General features: G+C 36.9%; 1 protein-coding gene across 4 annotated transcripts in view; it reads left to right on the top strand.

Moving 5' to 3' along the window:
* maptb (microtubule-associated protein tau b) overlaps positions 1-13,208 on the top strand; it is a 49,844-nt gene extending 36,636 nt beyond the window's left edge. For 3 of the 4 annotated variants that reach the window (XM_082183971.1, XM_082183969.1, XM_082183970.1), the window contains 6 exons: positions 502-565; positions 1,349-1,399; positions 1,655-1,887; positions 4,905-4,986; positions 5,692-5,798; positions 10,492-13,208. In XM_082183971.1, the coding sequence (XP_082040097.1) occupies positions 502-565; positions 1,349-1,399; positions 1,655-1,887; positions 4,905-4,986; positions 5,692-5,798; positions 10,492-10,707 (753 nt within the window). In that variant the 3' untranslated portion in view covers positions 10,708-13,208. Of the gene's footprint in view, positions 1-501; positions 566-1,348; positions 1,400-1,654; positions 1,888-4,904; positions 4,987-5,691; positions 5,799-9,543; positions 9,684-10,491 lie in introns of all 4 variants that reach the window. The other variant, XM_082183972.1, reaches the window with a different exon arrangement.
* The last annotated feature ends 1,779 nt before the right edge of the window (positions 13,209-14,987 follow it).

Here is a 14,987-nt window from a genome sequence, read left to right as displayed (position 1 = left end):
TACTGATTGCTTTTTACTCTTGTTTTACTTTTTCTTTTTTTTAAAACTCTATCACCCTATCAAACAAAAAAACATAAGATACCCACCACAACCCGGCATGCAAAAGCTAGACCCACTTCTGCCCCCTTAAAGAGGGTCTTCAGTCTCAGGCATCCCCAGCAAAAAGCCCTCAGCCTCCTCAACTCCACCGTGCCGCTTTAGCAGTCCAGGCTCCGCAAACTCTGTAAAAACACCCAACAGTCCAGGAGCTTTTGTTCCGCAAGAAAAAGCCTATGTCAGTAGGGTTGTTTATGAACATGAAGGCGATTCAGTTTACAGCACCTGAGATACTTTACAACGTCAACATCCTTATTACTAGAGCAGAAGTTAAGTAACAGTAAAAGTTAATGAATTTATTTTACTGTCATGTTTTGGTGTATTATTGCATTTGAATTGTGATGTAATTCTAAAAAGTAAGAGATATACTATTAGCTGATTCTTGCTTTAATTGTCCATATTTAGGCTGGAGATGCCAAGACGAAGACAGTGGGTGCCAAACCCCAAGGGGTTGGCACTAAAATGCCTGGTAAGTGATTTTTAGATGCATCTTTTCTAGGTCCCCACAATAATCTTTATTTAGTACCATGAAAAGGAAGGATACTGTACTTGGTGACTCAACATTTAATTTCCCCTTCTGACAGTTTGAGAGGGAAACAAAAATGTTATTATGTGAGCCAAGCACTTTCAGGCAACGTTGTCTTCACAATTTATAACAAATGTAGCTTTTTTAATACTTTCTCCCATGCCATAAACCCAATCCACATTCAGTTTCGCTGTATGCAAACAAAAGTGCACTAATTATAAATTCATAAGCAAGTATATGTGGTTCAGTGTATTCACTGCATGGCAAACTGCAAAAGTCAGCTCACCTTCCTATCATTTAACTGTGCACCACTTAAAGGGAAATTCTGTCCTCATTTACTCACCCTTGAGTTTCTTTCTTCTGCTGAACACAAAAAAAATATATTTGAAAGAATGTTGGTAACCAGACAGTTGACGGTAGCCATTGACTTTCATAGTATTTTTTTTCCTATTATGGAATTCAACGGCTACATCAACTGTCTGGTTACCAACATTCTTCAAAATATCTTCTTTTGTGTTCAACAGATGAAAAAACTAAAAAGAAACTAATACAGGTTTGGAACAATATAAGAGAGTAAATGACCACAGAACTAACCCTTTAACTAGTGTTCAGGAAGTACAGAGTATTTGCCTACTAGAAATAGGTTGGGAGACCACAAGGGAATGATTCTCTATTTATAGAGAATTTGCGTGACTGATTTGTACCACTTTGATTTGTGAAATACAGCTGCTTCACGGATGGAGCAGCGAAAGACAGGACCAGGGTCCATTGAAAGAGGTAAAAAAGCCTCTTTTGTGCGGGAGCCAATCAAAAGTTTTACTGTAAAATACTGTGGGTCCTGCCAAAAATCTGCACAGCTGGAATAATAAAACTACACAAAACGTAATGAAAGCTGTTACATATTAACATGCCAAAGAAAGGCTGGAAGGTGAAAACTTTTCCTATAAGATAATTAACTACAGAGTAAAAAGAAAATCAGAAGAGCAAAAACAGAAGAAAATATTCTGGTCTTTTATTGTTTTTCACCGTCAGCTGACTCACCTAAAACCCCAGACCGTAGTGGTTGCAGCAGCCCGGCCAGTCGGTCCTCCACCCCTGGACAGCAGGTGAAGAAAATAGCGGTGGTACGCACCCCTCCCAAATCACCTGGTTCATTGAGATCTCGCGCCCCGATCGCTCCTGTTGCACCAATGCCTGACCTGAAGAACATCAAGTCCAAGATCGGCTCCACTGAGAACATTAAACACCAACCTGGAGGCGGGAAGGTAATTCTGTCATGCATGTTTGACAACATGTTTTTCAACTGGTAAAATCAAACGTCTAGAAGGTCTGAAAACAAAACCAGCTGGTTGGGACACATTTAGTGCGTAATTAGTGCCAATCATCATAGATATTTGAGTGGAGATGTTTAATGGATATTTGGATTCTGGAAGGTACTTGACAGAAAATCCAATAATCAAGCTTATCCATGTTGGGGAAAGTTGGTTGTAAAATGGAAGAACGTCACCAGAAAAGAAAACTGTCTTTAACAGTAGAACAAACCCCTTTGCAGAACCTGGGATCTGCAGTTCAGTTCAAAGCACCAGGTATATAGATATATATATAGAGAGAGAGAGAGAGAGAGAGGCCTATACACCTCAATTAAATACATTTTGAAATAAAATAATAATAAACAAGGCTCAAACATCCATTTCGTAACAGCCATGCGTGTTTATTTGAGCACTTCCGTCAATGAAACAACACACTAAAGTCTGTAAAGCATTGAAATAAATAACAGTAAATAATATTAACTTATATATAATATAATAATATATATAACATAATAAAGTTAAATATTTAAAAAATCTTTGTTTTATATTTCCACACAAAGACGCGTGATATAGCCTACCATTCTGCGCTTTGAGAGGGATGTGGGACACGAGCAGGAAATAGACAGTCATTCTCATTTCTAATATATTCATGTTTTCTACTTGTTGTAAAAGGTCTGAAGAGCGAATTTTATCTTCCACAAGGGCAAGACATTTAAGCGATGCTTAATTTTGCGCTGCCAGAGAAAGCGAAACTAAAATCAACCGCGTGTGTGAAACGTGCTTTACAAATAAACTTGTCGTGCCTTACCATGTCTAATAACTAGCACAAACTGTGTTAAAAAGAATTTGACGTACAAGTAAAAATATAGGCTATCTTTCCTACAGTGTTTTTCAACTTTACCACAGTAAAGAATGCGGATATAATAGGCCTACTTAAAAGTGAACCAAAGGAAGAAACGTTTATAATCCCCTTCGAAAATGGGTGAGACGTGAGTGAAGATTTGGGAAAAGAAACAAGAGATTCCATGTCCAGTGGAATAATCTGATAATTGGGTGACCAGGTCGCAAAACAGACTAAAAAGCCGACAAAGCTTACATGTATGGGCTCACGCACAACTCTCTCATTCGTCATGTATCCAAATGTTTCCATGGCTGCAATGTAACATTTAATTGCTAACCTATTATTTATTTTGTAAACAAAGCTTTGTGCTTCACTCGTGTCATAATATTCATGTAAAACAGCATTCACATACAAAAAAAAGTGTTTTGGTGGACCACAGCCGGCGCTACTCGGCCACCGCGGTGGCGCTTTACAACCGCGGTGGTTCGGTTGTCAAGATTACCAGCATAGCCCTCGACTCTCCTTGTCCTTTTCCATGTGGATATTGTTCATGTGGATATGGTTCATAAGAAGATTGACTTGTCTAATGTTCAGTCTAGATGTGGATCCAAAGACAATATATCAAGCATATTCCTGGAGGTGGTAATGCGAGTAACTGGTAGGGTTAGAACTCGCTCAGACAAATACTGTAGTTAGAAGCAGTTAACACTAGATACAGTTGTAAATTAATGTAGAAAATGATAAAGAGAAGAACAACCAAATATAGAATTATATTTCAGCTGTGTTTCTGATTGAAAATACACCCCTCCACAAACAAAATGTACATGACATTTGTGAATTGGAACAGTTCCCTCAGGGTATCGCTCAATTGCTGTTTAAGTTACATAAGATATTCTACTTGAAATGATCAAAAATTAGCAATTTAAACACCTCAAGCTTTGACAATGACTGCTGTATATTTCTAACAGTTTAAAGTATGTTAATCTCTCAAAGACAGTTCTGTACACTCAATGTCAATATTTACCTCTTGTAACGAATGAAACCCTGACACAAATACCCATTACCCAGTCAAAGCTTTTAAGTACCTCTCCATCAACATGTCAAGTATTATCTTCCAAACACCCACACAGTCAAAAAGACAGTGTCTATTTTTAAACTGTTAGAATAAATTAGATTGAGAGATTAGACAAAATACTATTTTTAAAAAGTACTACCAAGCCTAAACATTCACATTACAATGTGAACAGATTCATAACTAAAGCCATCAGTGTTTCATAAAGGTTTAGCTAGTTCAGGGCTATCCTTCACAGGCAATGCATTTGGTTCTTCTTGGTTCCTCCATGTGATGCACCTGGATTGCTGACTAGTGTTGCTGCATTGCAGATGTGCTGCTGTACAGTTTGCATGCATGGTGAAGATTGTTAGGGGTCTCAGGTAGTCAGATATGCAGAATAAACTCCAAGGGATATGGATCTTCACTTGACTGCTTGAATCTGAGCATGTGCGTTATTATTACAGTGATGGCAAAGCATATTCAAATCCCTCATTTCTGCTCACACTTTTTTGCAATTCTTTTTGACTTAATGACTATCCAGACTAGATCATTTATTCCTTGGATGTGCGATTTTTTTCTTTTCTTTTTTCCTTCTCAGGATCATTTGACCAAAAATGTTTGTTTTCTTGCCTTACAAGCACTGGTATTACCTTCAGATGTAAATGTAGTTATATCTGAATTTTGTCTTAGTAAATCAGATGTTTTTGCATTCTCTTCCCTCTGTAACTGTGTGAGTGATGCATATATTGAGTGAATCTCTTTTCTGACTCGGCATCTGGGACAGGGGAAATGTATTTATTTAAATGTACTTATTTGAGAAGATATTTACAAATTTTTTACATCTGATCATGAAAAGACCAAGTGTAAATGCCCTCTATGACGTATTCAGATAGATAGTAATCACCACATTTTGTGGTGGCCTATCAGTGGAAGCAAGTTTCCTCTCTGTCCCATGAACCCTGCTGTTGTGATTAATGGCCATTTTCCTACTCCAGATCATCAGCTCCTCAGGTGCCTAAGCATGCTATTCATTCCCTCTGGTTGATGACTGACTCTTATCTGTTCCTCGTGCTTCAGGTTCAGATAGTGCACAAAAAGATCGACCTAAGCAACGTTCAAGCAAAGTGCGGCTCCAAGGACAACATTCGTCACAAACCGGGTAAGATTTCAGTCAGATTAGGGGTGTTGTGATATTGACGACAACCATGATATTTAAAAAATTAAATATCATTATAGTGTCGCAATATATGGGTATTTGTAGTTCATGTTAACTGCTGACGCCTTTCTGTGTTTTACATCCCTCTGGGCTTTTAGTACAAAAGTATGCTCATTCAGATAAAAACATACAATAATCCATAAGTTTTCTTCAAATATCTTTAGAGAGCAGTATATTTTTCTATTTTTACCCAAAATAGGACGATGTGAGCATTATGGAGCGCTAAACTCTCACATGTAATTATGTGTCAATCATACTCGACATTGAGGGCACAGAAAGTTGAAAGTGAGACCCATAAGAGTAATAAAACTTAGGACGATCCAGGAAATCCATAATGTGGACAAAGATATCCAGTGATCGACGTAGCAGAATAAACACAGATATAGAGACATTTTGACTTATTAAACAGAGAGAATTTACACACTGTGCGACAGTATTATAGTTTATCTGTGTTCTTCAAGACATCTTGGGTATTTTCATAAGGATAATGTATATTTATAATGCAATGCCAATCGACATAGCCTTTATCACTGTATATAATACTATAAAATAATATAATTTCTTTTTCATTTCTATTTGACAGAGCATTATTTATTTAATTTTTTCCAAGATTTCTACAAATGTTTTACACTTTTATCTGTATTTTAGGAGGTGGAAATGTGGAGATCAAATCTGAGAAGTTGGATTTCAAAGCCCAGTCAAAGGTTGGATCTCTGGAGAACATTGGACATGTTCCTCGGGGTGGAGCGAGAAGGGTATGTTCTTGACTTTATTAAGCACAACACCTCAAGTCTCAAAGGAGTCACAAATGTGCAATAATGTGGTTAATTATTTGTAATATAGATGTGGAATTAATTCACAAAAATATTCCAATGCATAAGACAATGTTTCATGATGCAGTTTGACTTATCTATTCTTTTATCTGCACTACTCAGTTGAAAATCTCCTTCATGTTAGATCTTGCTATGATCAGCATGCTTCCTCCTGCTTGGCAGACTTCAGTGTACTTCTTTTGCACAGATTTTTACCAACTTCTTTGAGTTGCCTTTTAGATTTACTGTTTTTAATTGGACTGTGTGTTTAAATACAAGGTTGGAAAACCACCTAATCTAGAGCAACTGTTATTTATTATCCCATGGTCCATTATCTATTTAAATGTTTATTTAATCCAAAATGTAACATTCTGTCATCATTTACTTGCCTCACGTTATTCCAAACCTGCATGACTTTGTCTTCTGTGGAACACAAAAGGAGACATTTATCCGAATGTTCTGGCTGCTCTACTCCATTAATGAAAATGAATAGGGCCTGTTGGGCTTCAAAAGCAGTGTGTTCCAAAGAGAGAAAATCATATGATATGACAGCGAGTAAATGATGAACTACTCCTTAATTGAAAATATTTGCAGCTTTATAAAAACTTACTAAATCTGAATTAATTTAGTCATCACAACACAAAGCCTATAAAAGGTATCGATTGTTAAATATAGGTGCTAACGAATTACATATATATTTACATAATCAATGAATCAAGATGATTTTATATATGTAACAAATGAAATAAAAGTACAGCACAGGATCTACTGAGTGATAAAAAAGCATCTGGGCATCTTGCTCTCCTTCATCTTCTCTCTCTACTGAACATATTTTCAGTAATTTTCAAGATCACTACACTGTCTAATGCTCCCTTTCTTAGTGCTAACTATTTTTCCATGCAGTAATTTTCTGCTTCTGTGTCTGTTTTTATCACACATAACCTAAAACTGCTGGCTGAGTGTTGCTTTCATGTGTTCACATTCAGGAATCGTTTAGGAGTGCTGATCTAAGAACTATTTCTAGCAGATAAAAGTTAATGGTTATAATTTGGTGATTTGGATTTGGTGAATGTCTTTGTGAATTCTCTTTGAGTCATGAAAAAGTTTAATCTGAGATCAGTTCCATGATTTTATATAGGCTTATTAACTTGGTACTTTATTTCGATGGTCCACTTTAGACATTCTACTAACTATAAGTAACGTTGCAACTACTTGTCAACTAACTCTCATTAGAGTATTTGTAGACTCACTGTTACAGTAGGTCACGGTTCAGGTTAAGAATAAGTTGATATGTACTTGCAAAGTTACTTATATTAAGTTGAATGTTTGTTGGAGGAGCATCACAATAAAGAGTTAGCAGATATAAAGCAGTGAGTCTACTAATACTCTAATGAGAGTTAGTTGACACGGAGTTGCAAAGTTACTTATAGTTAGTTTTGGGTGAACTAACCCTTTAACAATGTCATATACTGTACGGAAGACAGATCAGCACTCTTACTTGGAAATATTTAAGTAATAATAAGTATTAAAGGATAACTGTCGCCAAAATGCAACCTAGGGTCTTTTTGTTAATCTACCCGAGGCAAACTTTCGTTTAAAAGCATAATTAGAATGGAAACTCCACTTTTAAGTTTGACCGTATTTTCGTTTTCGGTCAAATTGCCTTTTGAATGGGAGTGCTTGGGGCACTTCTATGACAGCATCAAAAATCGCTATTTTTAAAACACTAAAAAGGCTTGGCACAACATGAAACTTTGCTCAAGTATCACCAGGGGCTCTACACATGAACTCGAGCATTGACAACATTAGCCGCGTTTCCACCGAAATTACCCGGAACAATTTGTCCCAGGAACTTTTTTCCCAGGAACTTTTTTTGCCCCAGACCGGTTGCTTTCTGCGTTTACACCGCGGTCTAAAGTACCGGGAAGGTAAACTGCACGCAACTGCTCCTCCCAGTCTGCGACGGACAGTAATCAGTTTTGAGCGCCACATTTATAATAAGTATGGAGGAGATTCAAACTGTGCTGCAGTTATGTATTGGTTTACTAACGAGGTAATTAACAAAACAAAATACGAGCACTGATACTAAAGCGTGTTCAGAAAGCTCGTATGCGTATAAAATTATACAACGTATGTTATCAGTTATTGTGAGATGCCTGGGACAAACGCGCAAAAATTTCCTCTTTCGCAAATACGCTTAAAAAAAAGCCTTAACCCCGTCTATCAATCATAAATAGTGAATAGTCTTGTAAATAGTTGTTTGTTACTAGCCTCAAAGCGCTATTTCAATCCTGTTATAGTAAATTTGTAACATGGTTTGGATTGCCTTGCAATAGATGGCAATGTGTAAACATAATGACTTAATAATAAAAGCTGTGGCAGAAAAGAGACGAGCACTGATAAAGCGTGTTCAGTAGCTCGCAATGCTAACGTTAGATATAAAATTTGTATGTTATCAGCTATTGCGGACATTGACCGTGAGATGGCTGGGACGAACGCGCAGAAAGTTTCCTCTTCCACAAATTCCCTTAATAAAGCCTGAAACTCGTCGCCAGTCCACCAGTTTTTTTTATTAAATTCCATATTTGCAGACAGACAACTCTTACTGCATGAAGCCACGACACGAACCGCAATAGATTTTTTTTAAAAGGGAGGTTAAAAATAAACCATCCAACCAAAATGCGGCGTGAACACAACCAATCAGCTTGTGCAGCGCACAAGTCCCACCCCTGAAAGTTCCTGAACTTTGAAAAAGTACTACCTCATGAGCAGGGACTATCGGAGGGGGAAATATTTACCCGGAACTTCATTTAGACCCTGGTTCCTGCGGTGTAAACACATCGAGTACCAGCCCAAAGTTCCTAGTTCCTGGGGAAAGTTCCTGCGGTGGAAACGCGGCTATTGTTTGTGTACACAGAGTTTACTAAAAAGAAAGATTTTGAACAACTCACTGTATCTGCGTCCGCCGGCATTTTGACAGTCAAAAATAGTCGATCTCCGAATGTGAATGAACTGACTCTGAATTTTTGGATTGCTTCTTAAATGAGGATCTTTTTTCAAATACAAGGTCAATATTGATTTTCACTGACGACAAAACAAATTATCCGTGAATTTATATGGAACTAAGCTTTAGGAGCTTTCCATCTTTACTCTCCTCCCTGTTATGTTGCATTCGGAGATCGGCCGTTTTTGACTGTCAAAATGCCGGCGGACACAGCTAGTTGGTCAAAATCTTTCTTTTTAGTAAACTCTGTGTACTCAAACAATGTTGTCAATGCTCGAGTTCACGTGTAGAGCCCCTGGTGATACTCCGAGCAAAGCTTCATGTTGTGTCGAGCCTTTTTAGTGTTTTAAAAATAGCTAATTTTGATGCTGTCATAGAAGTGCCCCAAGCACTCCCATTCAAAAGGCAATTTGACCGAAAACGAAAATACGGTCAAACTTAAAAGTGGCATTTCCATTGTAATTATGCTTTTAAACGAAAGTTTGCCTCGGGTAGATTAACAAAAAGACCCTAGGTTGCATTTTGGCGACAGTTATCCTTTAAGACAGCTTCATCCCTTCTCCCAGCATTCCCTGTTTTTTTTGTGTGAGTGTTTTTTGCCTTCATAACCTTATTTCATCATTTGCATCCCAACCCAACTTCTCAATAATTTGTTTTGTTTACCCATAACTCTGTGAACTGTAGAGTGAGAAGGGGAAGGAAGCAGAGCCGCAGGCTGCAAAAGAGTCCTCTAATGGGGACGCTGTTCACTCTAATGATGTGGACATGACCTTTGACCTTCCCTCCACTGAAGGGAACAGTCTGGTTTAAGTCAGAGAGCCTCAGTAAGTATATTACTAGAATTATGAAGTGTCAATTTAACTGACATGTCACCATTACATGGCTTTTATGTCCTTCTGTGCTAGTTATAATTTCTTGAGCACTGTATTATTTCAGTTCATTTGTGCATTTACTTCTTAATCACCATATTTTGGTACATTTCTGATACCCTCTCATGTTATGGATGCAAAAGGCATATATTAATCCCTATAAGAAGACTAGTTCTGCAGGTTTATATTAAATATTATAATTATAGAAGACCCATCTTACCATATTGCATCAAGTTGTCCATGTACAGGAGGCCCACTAGAGGGCAGCCTTACAGTTTCAGCGGTCTCTGCAAATGAATTAACAGACACAAGACCCTTCATTCAGGAAGGAAACATTAAATTGATCAAATGTGACAAAGATATTTGTCATGTTACAAAAAAATTCTATTTCACATAAATGCTCTTTTTTTTTAAGATCAAAGAATCCTGACATTGATAATAATAATAAATGTATTTTAAGCACTAAATCACCAGATCATATGACTCTGAAGACAGGAGTAATGACAGCTTTGCCATCACAGGAATAAATGACATTTTAAAATTATTAAAATAGAAAACAGTTATCTTAAATCGTAATGTTTTTACTGTATTTTTGATCAAATTAATTAATTAATATATTCAAATATAAATGATTTTTTTTTACCGACCCCAAACAATACACATAACCTTTAGCTTTATTTTATGTATGCATTATCTTAAAAAAAAACTGTTAATTGTTCATATCCATCCTACTTAATCCAAATTCTACCCTTCCTCCCATCAGATTGAGAGCCACAAGCTAAATTTCCGAGAGCAAGCCAAAGCGCGCACCGACCACGGCGCTGAGATCGTGTATAAGTCCCCCAACATTTCCACGGACGGATCGCCCCGCCGCCTCAGCAATGTGTCTTCCTCCGGCAGCATCAACATGACCGACTCCCCACAACTGTCCACGCTAGCTGATCAGGTGTCGGCCTCCCTCGCTAAACAAGGCCTGTGAGCGGCGGTTGACAAATCAATTTAAAAATGTACCTCCTTCAGTCCTTTCAAATAAGGTGCTTGTCGGATTTCTCCTAACTAAAGGTTGTCCCAGCGGCTTGTCTGCTCGTGAAATAATTTTTGCCTCTTGGCACAGAGGGACGGGTATTGATGTTATTGGCTTAGTGTCATCAAAAGAAAAAAAATTACAATTTAAAAGGAGCTGGTGGTGTATTGACCCAAATGGTAATTTACAGCACTGAGTAGCCTGATTTGTTTCATTTAATGCCCCCTTTTTTGAAAGAAACAACAATGACATTTGCTTTCAAAGTTGTATTTGCTTCGTTGCCTTATTGTGAATGTTTTTCTTTACCATAACTTATGCACTCGCAGCAGTAAGGAAGGCAAACATGCTACATGGTTTGGAGGGTGCGGTTAATGAAAATGGCTGTGAATTTGACAGGAAGCAAACATTTCAAACGCTCTTAGGTAAAACTTGAGGCAATCTGGCTGTAAAGGACACAAATTTAAGAACAATAGAGGCATGCTATATAATTATTTAAATAAAATCGGTCAGAGGCCACTATAGTGCATGTTACAGTCATTCAAAGCTGTTAAATTCCTTTTATAAAAGCAAATTAAGACATAATTATTCAGATCAGTCTTATATTATGAATTGGAAATTTTGGTACCGGACTTTGCCTATTCTTCAAAACTACATCTATACTTCACCTCAGCATATTTTCCAGGCCTATCTGTCCTGATGATGAATGCACAAGAAGTTGCATCGCTGAAGGAAATCGTCTTGCTTGGCCTCTAGTGACTCTTTTGACAGAAAAGAAAGCAAATGTCAACACAAAATCATACAAAACGTTGAACTAAAGCTGTTGTTCAGGGCTCAACAATAAGGATAATTTGAGATCTTTTTTTATTTTTTTTATTTAATGCAAATAATTGATGTTTTACATGCAACTTTTGTTGGAAAACAATGGCATTATAATGCAAAACTGATACTTTCTATCTGCCATTGCATTATTCTTACAATTTTTCTGACAAAGGCAAAAAAAAAAGAAAAAAGAAAAAAACTATGATCATGATAAAAAAATAAAATAATGGTATGACACTAAATATAAGATGTAGTGACAATTCCTGAAATTCCAGCCACACAGACAACCATGTCATCCTTATAGTTGAGCTCTGGAATAGTTTTGCCCTGCACAAGCACCATCTAACTGGAATCACTCGGTTTTTCATGAGCTAATCCTCCCTGTATGGTAACGATGCTTTTGTATTGATGGATTTCAGCTTCTGTGTATAAAATGCTGTTCCAAAGAATGTGTGAATGGACCAAGAGGATTTCAAATCACTCAATAAAATATCTGTAACAACATTCATTACAGGAAATCTGGCATTGAGAACAGATCAGCTGACAGTGCCTCCCAGTGTCCATCAGCTACATTTCTGAAAACTGACTATGTTTTAAAGATTCTCTTTGGTTTAAGACAGATTCAGTCATGTACAGCAGCACAGAGCTGATTCATTTGGTCTGAAATATGATGCAGGACATTTAAAACATAGCCATGCTTCCCTCAGTATTAAAGCCTTCAAAACAAACCACAATGCTCACACGCTGCACATTCCCAGCATGCAATAGACTTCATTCATGGTCTTGAATATAGTAGCCACAGTCACCACATCCCTGTCCAGCTGTTTAGATAACTACCTTTACTAGACTTTAAGAGCGTTTAACTAGTCTTAAAACATGAAAAAAAAAAGAAAAGAAAAAAAGAAAAAAGTGGAGGAAGATGAAAGGAACAAAGCTACCTGCTAAAATACAGGATTATGTTGCACTCTTTTTTTTAATAGTGTTGTGTGGACGATGTAAAATGTACGAATGCGTTCAGATGATCTGACACTAAGCTTTTTATTTAATATCTGCAGTGCATTGCAGCTTTATGCTCATTTGAAAGTGAATGCACTGATTTGGCAAGACATTGAGCTGCCTCAAACTACATTACTCATTAAGACGTATATCTTACATTTTAAAAAAACCAAAACAAATAGGTAAATAAGGGTAAAATTTGCATTCAGAATCCAATATCAGTAAAAGTCTTGCCTAGTGCCACATGACCCTGTGAGAAGCTTTAGACTGTTTGCTGTTAACCCAACACTGCATCCTCTTTACAGCATGCTGCGAACATAAACCTGAGCATTTAGACGTGTGGGTTAAGCTGAAGAACAGACTTATCAGATGAAATGTTTAAAAATGGCACAGGATAAGGCCTTCTTAGCAATTCTACCCTTTAGATGTGTTTCAAACGGTTCTGTAATCTGTTAACCAGTTCTGAGGCCTCTCTCTCTCTCTCCTCCGTTTCATTTCCCGCCTCTGCTCTTCTCATCGCAGTTCTTCATTCTAGCTTGACAGTTGTGATTGTCCTTATCGTAATGTGTTTTATTAATTGGTTTACACTGATACTCCTTGCTGTAAACGTGAATTTGGAAATAAAGTCCGTATTAAACTGCTTCATGTGCCTTTTCTTTTTAAATAAGGCTGTATTACTTTTTCCTCAAAATTGTTGAATGGACGCGAGGCGCTATGAACACTTGATTCATGATGTTTAAAGGTATAGTGTCATTTTTTCTTTTTTGTCTTGCCAACTCGCACGATACAATACTGGCTTTTGAAAGCTGGTCAAACTATTGTACACTTGCCTGATAAGTACAGACCCCCACAGAGAGATGAAAGGGTTGGCGGGTTTCTCTAGAGGAAATTTAATTTTTCTTCATTAAAAAGATTAACATAGCTTAACTCTTTCCCTGCCACATACTTTTCCGGCTTTCCGTGTGTTTACTGTTATACGGTAGGGGGCGCTAATACGAATCTTCTGGAAGAGTAGCCTACACAAGTCTCTGGATCAAAACATGGAAAAGGAGCAGAAACAGGCGATAAAAGCATTGGTTATGCACGTTGTAGTCTTTGAAAAAACATGATTTTTTTTAGCTCTTGGTTTTAATGAAATTTACACACATTCATGCATGAAGCTATAATAAAAAGGCTGTTCTTTTAATATATTACATGATTATATATTCATACAACAAAATATTCTAGGGGCCATTGCATTTTTGTAAAACAAAAAACGCTGGCGGTGGCTGGCAACTTGAATGCTGGCGGGGAAAGAGATAAAAATAGCATTTTGAAAACTTTAACCTCTTAGACCTGATTATATATATTTTTTATACCTACTTTATTTGGTCTTCACTGTAGAAATGAATCTAAACACACGTGTATTTATGCATATACATACACACCCTGTAAAAAAATACATGATCAATAAGTCATGACATTGTTTTTTTTTATTGCTTTAACTCATCAAAATAAGTTTAACTTTTTAAAGTTACACAAGATCCAACAAATTTTTCAAAAGATAGTTTAATGTAATCTAAGTTAAAATGACTTAAACATCCAAGTTGATTGGATGTTTACTCATGTAATTATTAGAAATACATTTTCAAAAATAATGATTGTTTTCTGTATGGGTGTGTATAATTTATGTTCACCACAGGCTTTATTTTACTAATAAATTGGAAAACCCCTATAGAAAAATCTCGAGGGCTCTGACGTCATCCCTGCACCAAGGTTTGCACACACACAAAACACGTGATTTCCATCCAGTGGACGCAGGATCCGAAGGGGTTAAACTCATTGAGCCTCACGTGACTAGACGATTATTAGCTCAGAGAGGAGCGCATTCATGACGAATAGAATACATTCTAAAGCAATTTGTAACCAAATACTACAGATTTAGCTTGATACTGCATTATTGCCACTAGGAGTCAGTATAATGACTAATTAGATGTACCTTTCCAATTGAGCACCTTCAAAGTCGGTTCACTCGGTCCAGCAATGTCCATGAAGTCATGAAAGTACAACACCTACTTCCTATCTGAACGGGGCAAAGATCAAAATTTTCAACAATAATATCTGAAATCATTTTCATCTAAACGTTGTTTTAGATTAAATCATGCTAAACAGTGAAGCTAAAGTGCATTGACTTTCTGCAGTAATTAAATTAATCAATTAAATAATATTTTATCCCTCCCATTTATTAGTGGTCTTTAGCTTCCTTCTCTGCAGTTTCTGATAGTTTTACTTGAGTGGCCCTTTATCCAGCTATCTGTGGAATACATAAAGTCCAGTACACACGAGTAACCTAACTTTCTCCATTGTCCTTGAACATTATTAAAAAATATAAATATATAAAAAAATTGTAACGGGATCTGGGTTAAGTTTAACGTTATAAA

This window comes from Leuciscus leuciscus, assembly GCF_965113295.1.
Source record: "Leuciscus leuciscus genome assembly, chromosome: 1".
In the NCBI taxonomy this organism is placed as follows: domain Eukaryota; kingdom Metazoa; phylum Chordata; class Actinopteri; order Cypriniformes; family Leuciscidae; genus Leuciscus; species Leuciscus leuciscus.
The sequence above is the reverse complement of the archived record's forward strand: the minus strand, read 5'-3'. Positions and strand labels throughout refer to the sequence as shown.